General features: G+C 45.4%; 1 protein-coding gene across 11 annotated transcripts; it reads right to left on the bottom strand.

The window, feature by feature from the left end:
• Positions 1 to 3,792: 3,792 nt before the first annotated feature.
• ANKRD34B (ankyrin repeat domain 34B) lies at positions 3,793 to 17,606 on the bottom strand. Of its 11 annotated transcripts, none has more exons than XM_070232793.1 (5): positions 17,445 to 17,606; positions 16,209 to 16,361; positions 14,284 to 14,369; positions 11,582 to 11,684; positions 3,793 to 7,045 (listed from the first exon to the last, which is right to left on the bottom strand). In XM_070232793.1, the coding sequence occupies exon 5, from the start codon at positions 7,020 to 7,022 to the stop codon at positions 5,478 to 5,480; it is 1,545 nt and encodes a 514-aa protein (XP_070088894.1). In that variant the 5' UTR covers positions 7,023 to 7,045; positions 11,582 to 11,684; positions 14,284 to 14,369; positions 16,209 to 16,361; positions 17,445 to 17,606; the 3' UTR covers positions 3,793 to 5,477.
• Positions 17,607 to 23,636: the final 6,030 nt, after the last annotated feature.

The following is a 23,636-nucleotide window of genomic DNA, read 5'->3' as shown; positions in this document are numbered from 1 at the left end:
AAAGCAGAGCGCATCAAACTTAACCACTAGGTCATGGAGTCGCCCCCACCTCCCCCATTAGGTTTTAAATTGAAAAAAATACATGCAAGTCATTTTAAAAAACTCAAACAGTAAGAAACTATATTATGTTGTTTTTGAGTTGAAAAGGATGTATAAAATGAATGACCCATTTGGAACTTTGCAGGGGAAAGAGTATAATTACAACCATCATTTTACTAATATATCAAATAAATTAATGCTTTTGCATTTTCCAAAATTCTTTATCCTCACACTTACAGTGATGATAAGCAGGAGTAAACTTTCCGAGTGCATACTATATGCCAGGCAGTGTTCTAAAGAGCCTCTGTGACCGTGATGGTGTCACTGATGAAGACTCTGTCCCCTGATTGGCACCCACTATGTGCCAAAGCTGCCCTGATGAGTTGGAACTCTCTGTGCCATGCAGTCCTTGTTCTGTTAATAATTATCTTATCTCGGGACCACATATTACATTTTGATCCAACTGATATTGCTTTAGGCACTGTTTTCATCAGAAACATTTTGGATGCAATAATAGAATCCTGTTCAATTATCTCAAATAAAGGAGGCCAGGGAGGAGGTTATCATAAGGAGACATATCCACAAAATTTAGGGAAAAGCTGAACACCTGGGCAGCAGGAAGGGGAAGAACTGAGACAGGATCCTCAGCAGGGGGAGGTCATGGACTCCATGCTCCACTCAGCAAATTCAGATTGCTGAGAGAAAGCCCCATTGGCTCATCCCAATTTGTAGTTTTGTTCCCTTGGGTCATTTGTCCATCCTTGGTCCGCTCTACCATTGAGGGGAAGAAAACCAATAGGGTTGTATGGTAATTTAGACTGCCCCTTCCAATAGCTGTGGTCAGAAACAGAGAGCCAAGAAACTACCTTGTGGTATATGCCAACCCTTCATTCTTGAGGGTGCTGAGGCCTTGATGGTCCTGCCTGTGTGAGATTGTAATAACCTACATTTACCACTGGCTATGATATGGGGCTACCCCAGTGAGTTACTCAGATTCCACCCATATTCCTTCTACTTCCTATTTGGAGTTCTGACAGTCAGTCCAACCAACAGCATGACCCCTTTTTCCCCCAAGAAGGAATGACCTGGAATGACCTGGAGTGGTTATCCCAGTTTCCACTTCAGTGGAACTATGATTCCATCCCTTGGTGGAAGTGTTCTTCCCTTGGATGTCAAATTCTGCATATTAATAGGACTCAAGGTTGCAGGGATCAGATAGCTTTTTTTTTTTTTCTTTTTGAAATTGACAAGAGGATCCTTTTTGAAATGTTTTGCCTGGCAATCAAAATTTAAATTTTTGCCACTATAACCAATACTTAATGAATGTGAAAATAAAGCTAAGAAGTCATATGGATGATTGAAATTCCAAAACGTCATTTCAATCATTAGTGTCCAACTTTTCCCACTGAATCTAGAATTGTTAATAAGTAAAAACTGTCTGAAAGAACCTTCTAGTTGAAAAGACTTTAAAGGTTGTTCAATAAAAAGAACTACTTTCGTTAAATCTCTGATCAACACCTACCCTCTGCCTAGTTCCAAAAATGACAGTTCACGTCTCCTTAGGACAGAGTTTTCCATAGACAGACAGCTCTAGTAGCTAAAAGGGTTGAAATATTTCTGTAACTTCAATTTTCTGGTCTTAGTTTATCTTAATTTGGAGAGTTCTAGACTAAGTCAGTGCATCAGTCCTTTTATATTCAAGGTCAGCCGTCTAATCTCAATTGTCTTTTTATCTCCATGCTAAACACCACCAATCCTTTCTATTTTAAAATTTTTTCCCAGACTCTTTGTCATCTTTTTCATTTTCTTATGTGTATACTTTAAGATGTGGTATCTCGAATTAACACTATTTCAGATTTGACCCACCAGTGCTAAGATTCAGTAGTAGAAACTCATTAATCTTTTAATAAATCAGTCTTAGCCCTGTTAGCAGTCCTGACAAGCTTGGATTGTATCAGGCTAGTATTTAACTAAAACTGTCAGATGTTTTTCCACATAAATTATTGATCATTCTAATCTTATGCAATTGGTTTTCAAAACCAACCTGCAAGCTACTTGCTAAGCCTCAAGTTATTGGTTTTGAGACAATGTTCCAGCTAATTCAGATTCTTTTAAATTGCTTTTGTAGTTATCGTTGTATTAGTTATTCTCCCCAGTTTTTCCTTTCCTGGCCTTCTCTTTAAGAATTGTAGACATTCAACGAACGTGCACGAAGAGACAGGATGTCACCTTGAAAAGGCCAGTGGGCAGCTCCAGGAAATCTCGTGAATTTACCACGGTCCATGATTTGGCCCTCTTCTCGTGGAGACTTGGAAATGGGATCTAAGGAATACTGGCATTAAACAAGGCTCCATAAACTCAACTATTGACTTATTAAGAATTATGACTTCCAATTGGACTTTGCCTTCTTGTTTTAAAATGTAGGCTTTATCATTATTCAGGTGTGGTGAAGCCAACAGATCAGGAGACAACTGCCATTGAGAATATAGTGTGTTACTCACAGTTCCCAAGAGGAAGAGGACCTGTCACACCACACAGGGCCACTCAGGGAAGCACCAGCATCAGTCTGGAGGCAGAGGGAGTGAGGGAAAAACAGGGGCAGGAGCCTATATTATAGCTTCTATGGAAATGCACGAGCAAGGCAGGGTAAGCAGGCTTAGGATTGGCTGGTTTGAATAATTTCAGTGGGCTCTAGGTGTAGAGGCTGTCTCTAGTTGTCTGGTACCTCCCCTGGGGTGATGAGAACAGGCAGGTAGTGGCCTTAAATGTGAGAGCCCCATAGAGGAGGTGGTTGGAGTTTGGGCTCTGGATTGGTTGGTCTGCCTATGAAAGATGTATTCCCAGGCAAGTTGTTTTCTATCTCTGGGAATTAGCTAACCTGGGAGGGGCAGTCCCTCTGGTGTCAGCAAGACCCCAATACACCAAAGCATCAGCAAAATACAATAAATAAAAAACAGGATTAATACGATTCCCCTCACCCTGACAAGTTTGTTCTTTCCTTTAAGTAAGCTATATGGGAGTCAAATTATTAGAAGGCTACATGGTGAGTATTTAATCAGAATAAGAGTAGTTAGTTTTATCATTTGAGTTTTTAAAAGGTTCAGGTACTGGACGCCTGATGGGTGCGCCTCCACCAAAGAACATGCCGGACAGGTGTTACCACCTTCCCTGGGCGCTGCTTGGCTGGGCACTGGCGACACTTGTCTCGGTAACTGTGGTTGCTGTGTCCTCCACAAAATTACCCTTGCCATGAAATAGTATCGGCTGTATTGTGGAAATGCCAGCCAGGAGTAACTAAAAATGGCACCTCTCAAACTAATGAATGAAGTGTCATCATACCTTTCATACGTTTATGTTATGTTAAAGTCTAAATACACATACACACACACACACAAACACACATCCAATTCCTGATGCAAATATCTGTGACTTACCATTGGGATCCCAGTGACATATTCCACTTAATGGAGTGAAAATCCCATAGGATGGCTTTACAATCAGGCTCAGACAATCTCAGCTCCTAAATTGTACTTAGGATTGCTAGAAGGCTAAAAATTCTTCCAAATATGGCCAAGAAAGTTTTAATCCTAGTAAATTTTGTTTTCATGTTGGGATGAGAATAGCAACAAAAGTTATTCTTTCTTTGTTTTCTATTTACTCAAAGTAAACATATGGGGCACAATTTCTCTTGAGATTATGTTGAAATATTTACCATTAGTATTTGAGATAAATAGAAATCAGTCATAATCAAAATGACATTTTAAATCTTTATTGATACCATTTTAGGAACTAATCTATTTACATATTCTTCCAAACTCTATCCTTACAGCTTTTAAAGCCAAGAACTTTTCTCAATATTAAAACTTTCAAAAGAGGATTTAGCTACCTATAAACATCATGTACAATTCTAAATTCTGAATCAAAAAATATTTCTAATATAATTAATATTGATATTCTTCAAAACATTAAATGGAGAACCTCCAATTATTTTTCAAACAAAAGCCACAAGAAATTAAATAATTTACTATGTACATCACAACTTGCTCATATCCAATTGCCGGGAAAAGCATCATGCCAACTGTTCGGAGGGCCTCCACTGACAAAGGCAAAGAAATCAAGCTGTATATGACGATCATCAAATTCACACACTCAGGTTTTGTATAGTTTGATCTATTCTTTGTTGTAAGGCTGCTAGATTGAAATGAGGACTCTTTATATAAACATGACATTTTGAAATCATATAGATAATTTAGTCATTTTATAATATTTTATGACAGTAGCATGGTATTCATTTATTTTGTTAGAAGTTATTCACAGGTCCTAATATACTAGATGATTGGAATGTCACACTAAGGAAATTATCCTTACGTATCCTTATTATTTAAATGTCTAATAACAATATATCAGAAATAAAAAGATACTGTTTAATATTGATCAAATATTTAGTACATTTTCTAATTAAGCTTCTACTGGCTGTCTTAATTTTAGCTAACCTAAGATAATCTAACAATCAATTTTTCCTCTTTTAAAACAAAGCAAGTATTTAGGTTATACTTGTGATAAATCCCAAGCTCTTTTTTTAAGTTGTTCTTAGAAAGACAAGAATAATTTGATATAAGTAAAGAGGATTGCTTTTTCACTTTTATATTATCTCGTTATTGGGAACCTATGGATAGACTTCAAAAAATAATACCAGGAATTAAAAGATATGGAGAAATAAGAATTCCCTAAGATAACGTTATGGCAAAGTTTGTCTGAAAAACAAAATAAAGCAAAAGATAGCACACAAACACTTGGCCTAGACTAGCACGAGCTTGTGAAACTGAGCCACCATGTGACATTGACGAAGCCGACAACACGAGCATGAGCCGCTCAGTCTATAATAGTGGTTGACCTTTTAAAATTTTAACTACATTTTTACCTACCTGCAGTCAACATTGTTTAAGAATTAGTTCATTGTTTCTTTGTAGCTTAGGCTTATTGATCATAGAACATTTTATAGCTGTCAATATTTTCTTTTATGGTTTTCACATCATGGAAAATTAGAATCTTATTTATTGAAATGTTTAAAAAAACTTATTGACTTGAATGCAACGTTTCCTAATAAAATATTTGGCAAATCTGAAATTTTTTTTTAAGTTATCTCTTTCTTTGCTGATTTTTGTTTACGTTAAAAACTTCGACCACATGAAGGTTGTTCAATATTGGAGGTTTTGAGAAAAATAGCTTTAATTTTGTTTGAGAGAATTTCCTCAGCAGAAACTATATGTTATTTGGGTGTTCACAGTACTTACTATGATACACAGTACATTTTGATCCCCCCTAACCATTACAGACTAACTGATTACGAGACTTAAAAGAATGAACATTTGAGATTTCTTCTCTAGTTCTCTATTTCTGATGTAGACATTTAACAAAATGTGTCTTCTAGCCAGCTCTTAAAAGTTTACTAATTGCTTAATTTGTTCTGTTTGCAATGACTGTCTCCTTAACAACATTTTTTTACTTTTGAATTCTTTAGGGAAAATAGGAACTGTTGGCATAAGCACTTTTTGGCCACAAGAAAGAAGGCTGGAAATCTTGTTGCTGACGTTGATGTCCGAGACGGGAGGGTGCAGATTCACATTTAAGGGGGGCAGAAATCCTGGTCTGGTTCCGGGAATGCTGTGATCTAAAGGGAAAGCTCCAGAACCACGCCTTTCTAAAATTGCGTGATTTCTCCTGCTCAGGGGACCGGGGGGAATATTCTCCATCAATTCCTTGGACCCTGACAACAAGGAAGAAGATGGGGAGAGGATCTTTTTCTTTCCTATAAATGCTTTGCCGTCTTCTAAGGTTGCAGGGGTTAGGCCAGAGGAGAGCTGGGAATCAGAGCTGTAGTGATTTGCCCCTGAGTTTCTTTTCTGAACTATACTTCTTAGGGTGGAAGCAAATATTGTCTGGTTAGAGTCTGGGTCCTGGTCAACAGGGATTTCAATGCATTGCTGATTTCCTTCTGAAAAAAGGGACTGGTAATTTATCTCATCATGTGACATCTTCCTTGAGCTGGCCCGATCAAAGGCTCTTAGCAAATGTGCAGTGTCTTTTATATCAATGCTTTCGTGCCTAGTGATGAATCGCTTGGAAAGTGCCAGCCCATTGGTTTTGTAGGATAATTCTTCCTCTGGAGTGATATCCTGGAGTTCCTCTTGCAAAGAGGCCACTCTGTGCTGGTGCATTAATGAGGGGGCACTCTTGATCCAGGGTGGAGCCTGGGGTAGCTTGGGCCCATTAGGAGCCATGGCAGGCTTCCTCACAGGGGAGCCTGGGTCCAGTGCATCATCACTGCTTCCTGAGGGCTCCAGGTCTTTAAAGCCAAAAAGTGTCGTTTCGGTTTCAGGAGAAGGTGAAAGTGGCGACGAGGCAGTTTTGATGTCTATTTCTGAAGGAGTGGCACAGGCGGCTGGTGCAGGACTCCTGTCTGTATCCGCAGGAGGCATGTTTAAGTACTGTCTGGTCGTGTGCCTGCCAGAAGGCGATTTTGCTGTTGTTATGATAATGACCTCTTTCCCTTTTGCCCTGCAAGCACTAAGCAGAACTTTCAGGGTCTCTCTATCTTCTGAATTTATAGCATAAACGAGGGCCGAGGAACTAGAATGGTCTTGCAAGCTGAGGTCAGCCCCGCTCTTCACGAGCAGAGACACAACTTCAGGACCGGCTTTTTCTAAGCAAGCGTGCATCAGAGCAGTTTTCCCAGACTTGTCCTGTATGTTCGGATCAGCATTGTTTTCTAACAGGTATTTAACCATTTTGGCTTTACTGACACCCTGGGGATCAACGTGTTTGGTCTTACAAGCGATCATTAGGGGTGTTTCCCCGCGGTCATTGCTCTCGTTGATGTAGGCGCCGCCTTCCAGCAAGAGTCTTGTGAGGCGAAGCCGGCTCTGATGCACAGCTTTGATCAGGGAATTTCCATCACTTGACAATTCTACACCTTCATCCATCTTCAAAAATCAGCAATCAATACCTGGGTATCCAAGAAGATGAAGACCACAAGATTAGCCAGAATCAATGCCCCAAGTTATATTCATGTTATTAGTCACAATTGCTGAAATATGTATAGAGAAAGAGGACATAAATGAGATTACACAATTAGTAAATACAGAGCAAAATAGTGAATTGTGAAATAAAAAATTTTAGAATGGTAACAATGCTTAGAGAATACAAACCAAAATTTACTTTCAAAATCTTCATCAAATTTGATATAACACAAACCCAGTACTTCCCTAAATCTGACATTAATTAAACAATAACACACTTATTTTCTACTTGTGAAAAATATTTTTTAAATAACACTAAAATGCAAATTTAAGCAAAAGAGCCAAAATTCTGTGTAACAACAGAATCAATTAAAATATAGTGTGTTTATGGTAGCTTAACGTAAAAACGTCCTAGTATTAAATTACTCAAACAAGCTCTTCAGTTAAATAATGCAACTAATATCTAGATTTTCAATTTGAGGAGCTATGTTTCTTTTAAAGGATGAAAAATTATTTGGACTACTAGACGTTAACATAACTGACACAGTCTGGAGTTCACACTGAGATAGGAATGGTGAGCACGTGATTCTGCACTTTTCTTGATTCCATCATTCAAATCATATGCTGACTAGATTATGGCGTCAGCAACACACTGTTGGGTTAAATTTTGACAGCAGTACGGTGGCTCTGAAAAAGGCATTTTCTAGGCTAGAAACGTGAATGAAGACATGCAGACTCTATAAACATTTTATTTTTTATCACTAAAACTGAAAATTATTTGTTTAATTTATCTAAATAATTCAGATTCAAACTCCTTCAACAGATACTTCCATTAGTTGATAAGAATTATATCTTTATCTGGAGCTGAGGAAATGTTTGTCTTTTAACAGTCCGTAGAGCTGGGGAGAAAAACCCAGTGGAGAAATCTATTACATATAACTAGGTAGTTTTCAGAAATTGAGAAATAGTATTTATTCTACTCATTAACTTTTAAAATTAAGAATATGGGACATGAATTTCTATTGGATAATAGAATAGATAATAAATATAACAACCTCTTGACAGACAGACAGAAGAGGAGACGAAGTGAGCAGAAAGAAAGTAAAGAAAAAGGGAACAGACAGACATGCAGGCAGAAATTAATTCAGTTGTTAAACAGCTGTGAGCTCCTCACATGTGCGGGTCCCTGAGCCACAAAGGCAGGAGCCTGAGCCCCGGGGAGCTGACAGCTGTTGGAGGAGATGCTGGATAAGCAGCTGGTCATGAGTTAGGAGAACATTCAGGCTTTAATGACTTGGGGACTGAAGGGGGCTTCACGGAGGCCAGGCATCTGAACTGGGTCTTGAAGACCACGTGAGTTTGGCAGGCAGACAAAGGAGGAAGAGAGAAGTAGAGCACATTCCTTGTGCAATGACCTAGAGGCTTAAAATAGCAGTTCTTTATCATAAATCAGGCTCTATTTATGCTAATATAACCAAACTTTAGGGAAATATTTTAGCAGGTGGTTATAGTTAGGGTGACTATGGCAGAATACACGTATCTAATTTTGCCCCTTCTTGAAACCCCCTAAAACTAAAGAATTTTTAAAAAGACATAAACTCACAAAGGTAGCAGGAAAAGGAGAGAGGATGACAGCAACATTTTGGAAGCCAGAAAGCAGACAGGCCGGTGGTAACTGACTCCAGCAGCCTGAAAAGGCTGTGCCTCGAGTCATTGGTGGTAAAGCTGAGAACTAAGTCCATGTCCACCACAGAATCCTCGAAAGAGGCAGCAGCAGGAAGCTCTGGAACTGGGGGTGGAGGGGACAGCTAAAATAAGGACTAGGTGAGAAGCTGTTAGAGAAGCAGTTCGATCCCTAGGTCCTCGCTGCTCGAAGTGTGATCCCACCTCGGACCAGCAGCAGCCGCAGCGGCATTACCTGAAGCCTCTCAGGCTTGCAGCATCTCAGGCTCCACCCCAGACCTACTGAACGAAAGCCTACATTTTAACCAGATCCCCAGGTGACTTGTATGCACATCAAAGTCTGAGAAGCGCTGTCTCAGGTCTTTCCTCCAATCTAAGCCACCAGGAGATAGGAGAGCCCCTCCCAGCTGAGGACACATCCGGAACTTTATCCTACAGAAATGGTGAAACAGAGTCTCTGGACTGGGAGTCACTGGGAACGTCTGAGGACAAGAAAATGGGGGGGAAATGGATTGTATGCTTGCTGATCACTGAATGGAGGGATCACAGCCCTCTTCCCCAGCTCCAAGAAGGCTGGCAGCCATACCTTTATCCTTCAGGAGAAAACTGCGACTCTCTCAAGAATCTGACCTGCCTACCTAGAAGAAAATACCCGAGTCCTGACCACAGGGATTCCCCAACATGCCACCCTGGTCCTCCGACAGTGAGGCTTCAAGGTGACCCACGTGCTCCAGGTCACCCATGTGCTCCAGGCTTCACATTAGCCTTTTAATCCAAGCCCTTTGACCATGAGCAAACAGTCCAAAGAAAAAACAAACCAAAAACCCTCTTACATTAAAGATAGAGACCAGAACAAATAGAAAAAAGCAACTTGGAGAAAACAAATATTAGGAAAATGAAGATTTCAAAAACTCTATATCCTCAAAGGGATGAGAAGATGTTGTAACCACAAAACAAGAGTCTATGAAAAAAGAATATTCAGAGACTAAACAAAGCTCTCAAAATATAAAAACACGATAGAAACTGCAAAACTCAATAGAAGGGGTGGATAACATTGATAAAATCTCTAACACAGTCAAGCAAAAAGAATAGAAGAGAAAAAAATGAGAAAATTAGAGAGCTAGATCAGGAAATCCAACATCCAACTAACAGAATTTCTTGAAAGAGAAAAGAGTGGGGGTCAGGGGAGAGATGAGCAGGAAAGGAAATGCTGGTCAATGAGATCAAGAGAATTTTCTAGACCTGAGGGACATGACTTTCCAAATTGAAAGGACCAATTAGATCATAGCACAATGGATGAAGACAGACCCTGACCATGGCACATGGCTGTAAATTTCCAGAACACTGAGAACAGAGAAGATTCTACAAGCTTGGGGGCAAGAGGTGGGGAGTGGGCTGGATAAGTCAGATACTAAAGGATCAAGAATTAGAATGGACTGGGATATATCCACAGCAACAGTGAAAGACAATGGAAGAATGTTTTTTTAAAGATCTAAAGGAAAAATGATTCCCAGCTTAGAATTCTACATCTAGCCAAACCATCAGTCAAGAATTGGGATACACACTCAAGAATCTACTGGCAGATGTAGTCTACTAAGGTGAAATGGTAGAATAGGAAAGAAGAAATGAGATACCACAGGCTAGAGATCATTACAGAGGAGAGGCATCTAAAGTCCCCAGGAAGATGGTGAGAGGAGATGCCAGGATAAGGGAGGTACACAGGCATCATCCCTGAGATCACACTGCCATTTTACCACCTTGTTAAGCGAGGACCAAATGCCCAGGTGAGCCTACCCTCAATTCTTTGATCTACTTGCTTTGTCCTGACCACATCTTTGCTCTCTTCTTCATGCCCTGCTTTCTGGGGTAGCCAAGAGAACTCATTTCAGCCCTGCGCAATTGTTTGCCTTTGACCTGCTCTGAGATCTGGGGATAAGTTGTGGGGAGTGCAAGAAAAGAAAGACCGAATACCCATGCCCTTTGGATACCCAGTACCTGGTCTACACTACAGCTCTGCCAGAAGCCCTGTAAGGGTGAGCCCCGTATTCCCCAGGCCTCACTCACGACCTTGCCCAGAAGGGGCTCTTGTAAACGCTCAGGGACGCTGAGCCAAACTAAGATCCAGAGACTGCTCAACTGATCTTCTCCCAAGGCCTTTCATCGTGTATTGGCAATACTGGCCTTTCTTTTATTCATCTCATTTTGTGCTTGGTACCCAGTTTTTCAAAAATAAACATTTAATTTACTAAAGGAATATACACAAGTGGGAAACTGGAAAGAAAAATAAGCAAAGGGAATGATTAACACAAAAATCAAGAGAAAGTTTCTTCTTGGCGGGGTAGGGAGAAGAGTGCAATTCGGGGGACACACAGGGGCTTTGCAGGTTCAGGGACTGCTCTGGTTCCCAACCTGGGTGGTATGTACATGGGTGTCCACTTTACTCCTCTCTAAATGGTACATATTTCACATATGCTTCTTATGATACTGCTCTTACCTATTTATTGTCAAATAGAACACGTGTACAGAAAAGAGCATAGCGTTTATGTAAGATATACTTCACCATTAAAGTTTATTAAGGTCTTACTTTTTGCAACATAATTCCGTTTTTGTGGTATTATCGATAGTATTTGTGCCTACACTTTCAAGGAGTTTCAACTAGTAAGCTCCTGAAAGGCAGTATTCAAAAGAATCTACTTATTCGTTTTCACTTTAGAATCATTCATGATGTTAAGCAAAGAACAACTACTCAACACGTACACACATAAATACAGCGAAAGTGAAGGACGCGATTTTTGTCCCATGTGCAACGTTCTACAAAAGCTATCCAGAGCCAGACATACCTGCAACTCAGGAACCTGGGAATTTAGGGTTGTTGACGGCTTGGGTCCCAACTCAGAGGTCTACTCTGAATGCAAAGCATCTGACAAGGGCTCTCGTGAGATGCTGGTCACGAAAGAAACCTTCTGTTAGCATTTTTCATATACAAGTGGGTTTAATACAGCAAAGAGACTTAGAGAAATGAGCTGGAACATAACATCAAGTGCAGGACCCACTTAGTGACTACAACTCAAGAAGAGTTACAGTATCAATCTTGTAAAAACACCTTTGACCAAAAGTAGCATTCAAGAAACATACTCAAATGCAAACAAGTTACAGGACAGCAGCTTTCAATACTCAACCTTCATATAGCCTAGTATTTGGGCCAATCTTGCTTGAAAAAAGAAGCCTTATAAGAATCTTTCAGAAAGATTTTCAAACCTTTCACCCATCCTCATGTAAAGGCCTTTCTCCACAACGCTAAGCCTGAGCACTTTCTGTCATAACTGTCTGTCACTGAAGTTGGTGTCAAGAGGTCTTGGGAGAAGAAGGGAGCTGGCAATGCACTGCCAACTGGGATGCCTGAGGGGGTGGTGGCCCCACTGCGGTCCTGTGACAGGGGGTGCTGTGGGCTCCGGGGCCTCAGGGAAACTGGGTAGTGGACCCCCAGGTAGCGGCAACAAGCGAATCCATCTGCCAGGTGGACAAGGCAGACCCCTCCCCTGAGTACTGGAAGACCATCTAGCAAAAACAACAAAGGCTTCCTCTTTGTTTGATATAAACTTTTTTTTTAAAGATTTTATTTTTTCCTTTTTCTCCCCAAAGCCACCCAGTACATAGTTGTATATTCTTCGTTGTGGGTCCTTCTAGTTGTGGCATGTTGGATGCTGCCTCAGCGTGGTTTGATGAGCAGTGTCATGTCCACGCCCAGGATTCGAACCAATGAAACACTGGGCCGCCTGCAGCGGAGCACGCAAACTTAACCACTCGGCCACGGGGCCAGCCCCTGTTTGATATAAACTTTTATGTTGTTCACATTTAGTAGAGCAATTTTGAAATTGTTGAAACATCATATTTGTCAGAGAAAGAAGCTGCCAACTACTTTATTCTCCACATGCACACAGGTTTGGTTTCTTACTGTCTTGTTTTGCCATCAGTATTTTATTGGAATAATCCCCTTGTCTTGACGCCTTCACCCTCTTTCAGTTGGTTCTTTTATCTTGCCTCATCCATTTACACATCAAAAATGCTGATATTTGAAGTTTGACTAATTTACTCTTCATCGAGGTAAGCGATGAAGAACACTTCTCTAGCCTCCAATAATCCTCCTTCAGAAACGTTCTCGCTTCCTATTTCCTCGTGTGAAACATGCCCACTGAGCACCCAGCACTGATGCTGTATTGACATTCGGGCAGGCCCTTTGTTTAAATCCAGCTTAGAAGTGATTTCCAAGTTCAGTTATACCTTCCAAATGGATAACAGTTAAACTGGAGAAAGTTCGGGGGTCAAACAGACTCAGATTTCCATGCTAACTCCCCTATTAGTAGCTGTGTGCCCTGGTCAAATCGCTCAGCCTCTCTGAGTCTTGGGTTCCTCCTCCAGGGAATGACAATCATCACATTCCCCTCCCCCGCGGAGCAGGGTCATGAAATCACATAATGTCTAGAAAGACTTTCCTGGGGTGCTCCCCACTCACTGCAATCTTCTTTTTAAAATTTTTATTTCAGAATTTAGCCTTCTTTTATGTCTATCATATTCTAAACCACAGGCTATTTAAATAACAGATAAAATATTTAAAGTGTTGTTTTTTTTTAGGATCTGTAAATAACGTTTGTAAACATAAATGGAATCTAATAAGTGAAATATGGAAAGATGATATCTTTTAAGTGCATTTTCCAAATATAATAATTTCAGCATTATTATGAGATATTAATTATTAAACAGATGGATAAATTGCTTTTTATTTTAAAATTAGAATGTTTTTAACATCACTTGCGATTCATCATGGCATACTTACTGTTCTCTTTTAGTGCCTCTCTCTAATTCCAAGATCCCACTAAAATTACAGTTTAATTATTTAAAAAATAATAAGAAAGATATATATTCTGAAAAATAAAGAAAACTGGAGGAGAGATATCACCAGATGAGCAACTTCAAACAAGCTTTGGAAACAGAGGGGGACGGTGGTGTGGGAAAATGCCTTAGCACAGCATAGGCCGCAACGTGAAGCATCTGAGGAGGCGGCCCCCATGAGAAGGGAGCCCGCTGACCCGTGGGACCCATGACCTCTAGGACCTGGAGGCCCCAAGTGACACAGAAAGTGGCAAGGAGGCACAGGGCTGAAATGAGAGGATGATTCAGTGTCTGTGAACAGAACAACTGGACCCCCAGGTCCTTTACCCCTCCCCACCCCCACACGTAGACAGCCACACTCCTAGGCAAGAAAACAAAGAGTTATTCTCTGAACAGATTAACCAGAAAGGCTCCAAACTTGGAGGCAGCGAGCTGAAAGCAGGGGATACGGTCAGAGGCTACAGGCTGGATGGTGGAATCCCCAGCTCTCTGCCCTGCTGCCAGGAGACTGGAAGCCAGGAGAAAGAAGTAAAAAGCCCTGGATCTTAGAATTGCGAACCCTGTTAAAAATACTGTCGATAAATGAAGCAATTCAAATCGTAACTACATTCTCCCCTCCAGACACCCACTCTCAATGGAAATAGAAAGTTACCTGAAGATGTTATTCACAATTTTATCCTTTGCTTATGTCTCTTCTCTCCCTGGATGAGTTTTCTGTCAGCCAGCTGTCAGTTCCTACTGAAGGAAATCAAAGCTATTCAGAGTTACATAAATACCAATAATTTGTTTCACACATCTCTCCCATTTGGAGTCTGGTTTTTCAATTCCTTGTGAAGCCATTTCTACAGTGTTGGTTCAGTTACCCATAGAGCACTGATTAGGAGTCTGAAAAGCGTCGGGAGTGGATCCTACGCACAGCCACCCTGTGTGTGTGTCTGCAGGACCCAGCCTGCTCTGCAAGGGCTGCTGGAATCGGAAGGGCTGCAGCCCTCACCAGGTCGGCTGCATTCTGTGCAGAGGAAGAGGTGGAGGAAGGCAGGGTGAGGGAACTCTCCCAAAGTCACTCCTCTTACTTGCCTGCTCCCCAGGACTTGATCAAATGTTCCTGTGCCCTGTCTCTCATGTCTCCTTGCTTCCTGGATGGCCAGCTTCCCCCACAGTAGGGTTCTGTTTGAGTACCTGATCTGTCTGGTATGTTACACGGTAGTGCCACCGGGCTGAGGAGCTTTCCAAGCCCCCTTGGAGACGACAGGCTTGGCCTTTCCTGTGGCTTTTTCTCCCCAAGTCACTGCAGTTTTCCTCTTATTGAGAGAGCAATATTGTTTTCCTTTGAACCTCTTGCTTCACCTACAAATAGGATTTGTGCTCCCTCTCATAAAGTTAGTTGTCTGGCCATGGTGGGGGAGGGCAGCCAGGGGGGAGAAATTAACAAATGGATTTCAAGCTCGAAATTCAGCCCTTCGCCCTTGTCCCAGGCTGCCCTCTCTCTGTGCTGCCCGTAGCTGGACCAGAGCGAGCTGGGAGGAGGCAGCAGGCTGTGCCTCAAAGAAAGGGGCTGTGTCTCCTCCAAGTTACCAACCCTCTGGCAGCCGTTCCTCTGAGCCTCATCTTAGGGTTAATATCTACTTTACAGAAGATGATTGTGAGGATTTAAAAAGATCCTAATACACTTGCCACTTAGGAATTCAACAAATGTCAGTTTCTAAAGATGCATCACTAAACGTGAGTCTTCTGGGCTGGAGGAGTCTGACAGTGGGAGGCCAAGGTGCCTGATGGGTTCCCCACCTTCTGTGTTCATAGGAATCACACGCAGAGCTGGTTAAAAAGAAGATTCCAGGCTCCACTCCCAGATATTCAATAGGGGGTGCTTCCTGTGCACACTTGGAGAAAATCTGTGACAAGCTCTCCACTCCTTGTTCCAGTCCCACTTCTTATTTGGCTATCAACCCTGCCTCAGGCTCCCACCAGGCTGTCTCATCATTACCTCCAGGAGGTCTGATGCTCAACTCTCCTGCAGGAGCAAGGGCAGAGATGACTGCCTTGGCCTAGAGAGGGGTACAGGGAGCCCACAGGTCCAGAGAAGAGTGCAGCCTCCAGTTAGAATGGGCCAGGGGCTGGAGGTTTGCTCTCCTGCCCTTCCCAAACAAGTTTGAAGAAATCCAGAGTTGTAGTGGGCAGCCCAAGGCCAGGATGCCAGGCCAGCTGCACTTGGAACGCCTGCCACAAGCAAAATACACGTCTCCTCCCGGTGCAAGGAAACAGGCAGAGTCAGAACAAAAGACGCACCTGAGATTGTCCCAGAAATGTAACGGCTTGCCAGGGAAAGTATTCTTCTCTGGCACCAGCCTGTGAGAAATATTTAGAAGCTGCCCAAGGCAAGGAGTAGCTGGTAAGGTTTGCTGTGTTTCCCACACATACCCAAAAAGGGCCGGTGTCTTCTAGTTACTTCGGCTGTCCCCCAGGTCTCTGGGGCTGAGGCCTGGGGCAGCCAGACCCCCATCCCTTTCAGCAGACGCCCTCCCAGCACACACACACACACACACACACACACACACACACACACACGCAGACCTATACCTCCAAGTCTCAGGGAACCAAGGTGATGGATTTCCAAGCAGTTGAGGATTCTGGCCGCGTCTCCACAGTCGCCGCTGGCTCCGGGAGCCGGGAGCCGGGAGCCGAGCTCGTTTCCTCAGCTTCTCCTGAGTAGGAGGGAGCGAGCCCGAGGTGCTGTCGGAGAAGGGCAAAGGAAGGTGACTGGGGCGACAGCGCCAGGGCACCGGTGGGGGCCGGGCGCGCGTTTCGTCGCCTGTCTCTGAGCCAAGGCAGGCAGCTGGAGGCCGAGGCGATTGCCATCCACGAGCAGAGGGTCAGCCCAGAGCCGCTGCGAAGCGGTCCCCGCACCGCCGGCCCGGAGGACGCGGCCCTCCCTGGGGAGCAGCCATTGCCCCCATCCTGGGGCAGGCGCACCTCTGGACCCCGGCTCTCCCGAAAGGGGTCCGGGGTCCTAGTGCCAAGGCTGTGCGCCCCCGAGAGGCGCCAGTTCCGGGCTGACTGCCCCTATGTGGCTCCCATTTGCCGAGCTAGCGGCTGCAAGCGGCTCCGCGGCCCCGAGCCCGCACCTCCCGCTGCCCCGCGGCCCGAGGCACCTGCGGCGACGCGCCCAGGTCGGACCCTCCGACCAGCGCGCTCCTGCGGCCGAGCGCGCGCCGCTCCCGCTGCGGCGCCGACCCGCGCCCGCCGGCCCTCCCCGCTCCCCCCGGACACCCCGCGGCCACGGGCCGCCCCATCCTGTCCCCGGCGCGGTCAGGCCGAGGAGGAGGCGACAGCCGCATCCCGGCGGGGTCGTGACGGAGCCGCCGCAAAGCCCGAGCCGAGATCCGCGGGGACTGCGGGAGGCGCGAGGGGGTCCCGCGATGGCGCCCCTCGGCCCGCGCGGGTCTCTCCGCCCCGGGGCCCCGCAGTGTCAGTGCGCGGCAGGGGCGGCCGCGGGGCCCCGGGCTCGCCCTCGGCGCCCTCTGCCCGGCAGCCGGCGCTGCAACCAAAGTTTCCCCAAGTGCCGCCCGCAGAGACGGCGCCGCTCGCCGGCCGGACGCGCTGTCGGGGCGGCGGCGGCGACTCCCACCTCCCGGCTCGGCAGGGACCCCCGGCGCCGGCGGCCCGGCGCCCTCCGGGCTGGGCTTGCTCCTCCGCGGCGCCCGGCGGCTCGAGGCGCAGACCCGGAGGTGCCGCCCTGCGCCGCCCCTGCCGCCGGAGAGAGCGCGCGGCGGCCCGGGCTGCGAGCCGTGGGCGCGGGGGCCGCGAGGCGCGCACCTCGCCAGACGCCGGCGGCGCCGCGCTGCGGCCGCGAGTGACGCGCGGGCTCGGGCTCGGGCTCGGGCTGCGCGGCGGGGGCGGTGGGGCCGAGGTCTGCCCTCGAGGCTCGGCCTCCCGTCCCTGCACGTGCGCCCCCGCCCCAGCCCGGCCGCTGCGCTCGGCCCGGGCGGCTCGGCCCCGAGCAGGGGCCGCAGGGTCTTCCAGCTGCGGGGCGTCGACCGCTGCTGCATCTCGGGCCCCGGTTCCCCCGTCCGTCTCTGCGTCCCTCCCCCGGTTCACATCCTCCCGGCTGCTCCCTGTCTGTCCCCCGCGGGTCCCTCTTTCCCTTTCGGGTCCCTGAACCTCCTTTAGGAACGGCCGGAGTTTCACTTCAGCTTGGGGGGGGGGGGGGTGGGGGGTGGGAGCAACCCTTCTTGTTTTTGTTGTTATGAGTTTATAACTTTATTACAGTATTATTACAACATCAGTGTAACACCTTAACAAAACTCCTCATAATGTATCGTATGTGTTAAACTCCAGTGCGGGATAAAGGGAGACGAAATTAAGAAGCAGCAATGATCTTAACTCTTCATTTATGGTCAAGTGGAGAAAAGACCATGACCATTTGTTGTTGTTCAGATAACGTCAACGAAAACCACTCTGTAGTTTTGGGTCCCCAAAGGGGGAAAGTAGGCTTATCTCTGGGCAGGCTTCCTTTATTTAGGGAAATAATCCGCTGAAATGGGCCCTTAGTGGATCTATGAAAGCAAGTTCACAGGACATGTTAACCCAGAGTTGGGCTCTAGGGATGTGGAACCCTGAATCTGGGTTGCCCTGTGCCCAGGCCACTTGTTGGGGGAGACTGGAGGTGCCCAGGGAGGGACTGGGCAAATTTGCATGAAGGCACAGATCCTGTTTCCCCCACTCAAAAAAAAAAAGTTTTATTAACCTATAGTGCATATTAAAAGGTGCGCATTTCACAAGTTCAATGAGTTCACAGAAACTGAAGCATCGTTAAGATCAAGGGAGAGAAGGGGCCGGCCTGGTGGCCTAGCGGTCGTTTGCGGGCTCTGCTTCATAGACCATGGTTCGTGGCCCACAGCATGGGGGCCACCGCTTATGAAACCATGCTGTGGTGGTGTCCCACATACAAAACAGAGGAAGATTGGCACAGACGTTAGCTCAGGGCCAATCTTCCTCACCAAAAAAAAAAAAAAAGAGAGAGGGAATGAGAGAGACAGAAGACTGACAGCTCCCCAGAAGACTCCCTCATATCTCCCTTTGCGCTGACAGGGTAGTGGCTTCAACCAGCACAGATTACTTCTCTTGTGTTTGTACTTTATAGCAATTGAACCACAGAGGATATACTCTGTTGTCTGGCTTCTTTCAGTCAACATTATGTTTAAGAGATGCTACTGTCTGTGGTCATAGTTTGTCCATTGTTTTTGCTTTGTAGTATTCCACTGTGTGAATGCACCTCAATTTATTCATTTTACTACTGGTAGACATCTGGGTAATTCTCAGGTTTGGGACATTATGAATAATAGCATGGCTGTAGTAACATCAGAGTAGACGTCTTTGGTGAACACGTACACACATTTCCAGTGGGGACAGACCTGGGAGTGGAAGTGTGAGTCATTAACAGGCATATGCTCAGCTCCTGGAGATATTGCCAAACAGTTTCTCAAAGTAGATGATCTAATTTTCACTTCTATTCTTTAGTTCCCTATTGCTGCTTATAACAAATTACCACAAACTTGGTGATTTAAAACAACACAAATTTATTCTCTTATGGTTCTGGAAGTCAAATGTCCAAATGGGGTTTCACACACCTAAGTTAGGTAAGGGCAGGGCCGCACTCTTTCTGGAGGCTCCAGGGAGAATCCGTTTTCTTGCCTTTTCCAGCTTCTCGAGGCTGCTGCATTCCTTGGCTGGTGGCCCCTTCCTCTGTCTTTGAATCTCAATTTCTCACGCTCTCAACTCTGCTTCTGTTGTCACACATCTTTCTCTCCTGCTCCCTTCTCTCCCTCTGGGGGAGATTGTGATTATTCTGGGCCCACTCTGATAATGCAGAATAATTTCCCGTCTCAAGATCCTTAGTTTATTACATCTGTAAAGTTCCTTTTGTCATGTAAGGTGACGTATTCATAGATTCCCAGGATTAGGACGTGAACCTCTTCGGGGTCCCATTATTCAGCCTGCTACAGCCTACTACCACAGCGGAGTACGGGAACATGCAGATGGAGAGAGATGGAAAAATAAACCGACAATGAAGCCGTAAGGTACAATTCAGCTGGAGAACTGGCACTGTTGACCTGGGTGCCATGCCAGGGCTGGTAGGCAGGAGAAAAAGGCTGTTGCTAGAACATCACCTCTGGCCACCATCCCCCTGGCACCACCACCATGTCTAGGGCAAGGGGCTTTCATACAGAGAATGAGTGTCCAGGTCCCTGTGTACCTGGGCACCCTGCTGAGTGAAACGTTAGGGAAGGCATACCCTCCTTTGTCTGAGTTGGTAACAGCAAGAAAACAATGGGAACACATCACATTTTGCGTGGCAGGCACGGCCCTGTGTGAGTGGACAGTGCCTCCACCCGGTGTCATGTCCCTGTCCACCCATCCCCCAGGCTCTGGAGACTCATCTGTTTCAGGGTTGATGTGGAACTGTTGATGGTGGTAAGTGAGGGTGGGGTGGGGTGGCAGAGCCTGCTAACCTGGGCAGGTGTGCCCGGGCCTTCATTGTAACTTGAATGCTGAAGAGAGATGACTTAACATTCAAGGCTTGAGGATGAGGACACAGCTTCTACCTACTTCTGGTCTCATTTCAGTGCAGCAACCACACCCTTGAAGACGACAGGACTGGTATTATTATCCCCTTCTTACCAGTGAGATGCCAGGGCTCCAAGAGGCTTTCTGGTTTACACAAGGAGCCTCAGGAATGCAACCAAGAACAGAATGGGGCCCGCAGCTCTTCCTGCTGTCCTGGGTGCTGCTCCACTGCCTAGTGTGTGAGAGTCACTGAGACCCGAGGTGATGGGAGCTGAGAGGCAGAAGTGACCCAAGGTGTGTAAGCCAGATGGACACATCCTACTCTGTGGGTGATAAAGTGGGATTACCTGGAATATGAGACTTCCTGTCCTCTCGTTTTTACGCCATTAAAAATATGTCTTGGTGGGGGTTTAGGAACAAGTTAAAGTAGATGCCAGTGTTTGATAAGCATTTGATCAGATCTCTACATCTGCTTTCTGCCTTCCAGAAAGAAGCTGAACACTTGGGTCTACTCACAAAACCTCTCCAGTTCTCTTCAACATTGTGGTTTATACCACAATTTATTCGCTATCTTTTTAACTCGGATCTCAAGACAGAGAGGAGATGTGTGGTTAGTCTGCAGGTTTGAATTATCAATCTCATTGTCATCATCATCATTAATAACTTCTTTCCTTTCTTGAACAGATTTTTTCCCCCTGGACTTTTTGTCTTCCCTTCCACTACCCCCAACTTAAGTTTCTCTGCCTTGATTGCTTACTTAAATTGTTCCAAATTCCCAGGAATAGTGTCAGACCTTTGGAATCTCCTTTCACCTCCTCTTGTTCAAGTTTTGACGGCACAGCAGTGTTCCTGGGAACACTGCTGTGCCGTCCCCCTGGGACCTTGCTCTGTGCTTCTCCTGGATGGATCCTGATCTATGGATCCTCTGTCTGCCTCTTTCTTAATTCACTTCCTCACTTTGTTGGTACATATCTCCAGTGACTTCCTAGAAAGGGTACATGGAAGGTAAATTTTTGAGTCCTTGCATATCTGAAAAAGTCTTACCCTAACACTTCTTTGATCAGTTTCCCGGGTTTAAAGTGCTAAGTTGAAAATAATTGTCCTTCAGAAATCTGAAGGCATTCCTCCCCTGTCTTCTAGTTCCCAGAGGTATTGAGGGAAAATCTGAAGCCATTCTGATTCCTGATCTGTTATTTGGGACATGTACTCCCTCTCTCTTTGGAAACATGTAGGATTTACTCTTTTTCTACAGCGGTCTAAAATTTCACTGTTTGCCTTGATCTGGGTCTATTCTTATGCAATGTTTTAGGCACTTGGGAAGCCCGTTACATCAGGAGCTCATGGCGTTCAGTTCCAGGGATTTTGTTGGAAAGCGGTCATTCAACAGTGCAGCGAACAATGCACAGACGCTCAGAGCGGGAGAAAAACTTACTTGATTTTTAACTTTGAAGACCGAGTGCAGAAGACAATTATAATTGCAGGAGAGAATAACCTTTTATCAACCTTAGTGATATAAAAATAAAAGTACAGATGACAGAGCAGGGAGTTAGGAGAAAGGAAGGGAGGGAGTGGAAGGTGGGGTCTCTGAGAGCCTCGCTTACCAAGCAGGCGTGGGGGTGCAGAGACCCTGTCTACATGGGACCGAGTAAGAAATGGTGGCTATGAGGGCTGGAGACGCTGGAGACGCTGGAGACGCTGGAGCAGTGATACGGCTCTCGTGCCACGCCCAGGGCTGGCGACACTTTAACACTAGAGCAAATCAGGTTTTGGGGAGGGGGAGTATTCTGTGCCTGGGATGGGTGGGGGAGTCAGTCTTTAAACAGGTAACCCTCCTGGACAACTTTCGCTGCCTTTCTTTCACATGCTTTTCCTAATATCTTTATTTATTTATTTATTCGTTTTGGTGAGGAAGATGATTGTCTCTGAGCTAACATCGGTGCCAATCCTCCTCTATTTTGTATGTGGGGCGTCGCCACAGCATGGCCAGACAAGCACTGCGTAGGTCCACGCCTGGGATCTGAACCTCCAAACCCCGAGCCCTGGAAGCAGAGTGTGCAAACACAACCACTGTGCCACCAAGCAGGCCCCCTAATATCTTTCTTCAAGAAGTTTTCTTATTGAGGTAAAATTTCCAGAACACAAAATTAACCATTTTAAAGCGAACAATTTGGAAGTTTCAGAGACAGTTTTTGAAAGTCTTAAGTGGTGTGTCCCAGAGCAGCCATGGCACACAAGGGATGGCAGGCGACACCGTGTGGCCAGTTGGGGAGATGCTGGGGTGAGGGGGTCTGCGGGGCCTGGGCGGCAGCACCAAGTTCTCCCCTCCTTGCCTGACATCCATGCCCCTGAGCTTCCCATCAGTACAGGAAAATATTTGGTTTCAGCTCCTGAGATGCAAAAGAATTTCTCTTGGCCTTTTTCATTTAAGAAAAGATTCAAATACAGTGACTATCTTCTTTTGGGGGCAGGTTCTCTGTAGGACAGGAAAGGCTGTGGGAGAATGTCGAACACTGGCTGCTGGTCACACTGAGCCACACCGAGTGCCTTATGCCCCTGAATTCATCATTTTCTTTACCTGGCTCCTGTCTTCATTTCTCCCTCTTTCTCAGCACTGTCCCCCCTGGCTGACCCTGTTCCCAACATTTTCTAAACCTTCTCAGCTCAGAGTGGGGTGGGCTGCTATTTCCAAGCCACCAGCAATTTTCTGATTCATCTTTGGGAGAAGATTGCTTTCCTGTTCTGAGGAGGAAAAAAAAATGCTTCTGATGTGCTAGAAAGATCAGAAGAGGGGGCTGACACCTCCAACTGCAAGTCCCTGCTTAAAATCCGTGAGCCTCAGACTGAGGTGTGCCAGCCTCCCCAAACCCAGACTGTCCACAGACAGGTCCCACACACGACGCCCTTCCTGACAGGAGGAGAGAAAAGCTGCCAGGAAAGAACAGCTTCATAACAACCTTTGAAGGTTACAGATCGCAAGAAAATATGTTTTATGCCCAATCTTTGGTCTGTAGGCCACAATCCTCAGGCCAGGCCATCTCTTCTTAGGGTGGGAGCTGGGCCTCTGTACCTGTTCTGTATCTGAGCAGATGAATATCTAATATGGCTTTTTTGGATTGAAGACTGAGTCCTTCAGAGTCGAGAGGCCCATTTTTTGGCTTCTGTGATATTATGAAAAGGCTGGGATTTTCCAAAATTTAGAAGATGTCTATGATTCTTTCCTTGGACTTTGTAAATGGCTTAGCAAGTATAACTGCATGGGACAGCAGTGAAAAGGGGTTGCCCAGTTTCAGGATTGCTTCCTCAGAATCTAAGTGGGTAGATCTAAAATCCTAGTCTGGAATTCAGAAGTTCAAGACCACGAGGAGCTAGACTGCTGTGCACTGTGACTGGAAAGGTTGACTTCACTGGGGGTAAAGTTGTCATTAGGGGCTGATGCAGAGA

This window comes from Equus caballus, chromosome 14 (assembly GCF_041296265.1).
Source record: "Equus caballus isolate H_3958 breed thoroughbred chromosome 14, TB-T2T, whole genome shotgun sequence".
Lineage (NCBI taxonomy): Eukaryota > Metazoa > Chordata > Mammalia > Perissodactyla > Equidae > Equus > Equus caballus.
The sequence above is the reverse complement of the archived record's forward strand: the minus strand, read 5'-3'. Positions and strand labels throughout refer to the sequence as shown.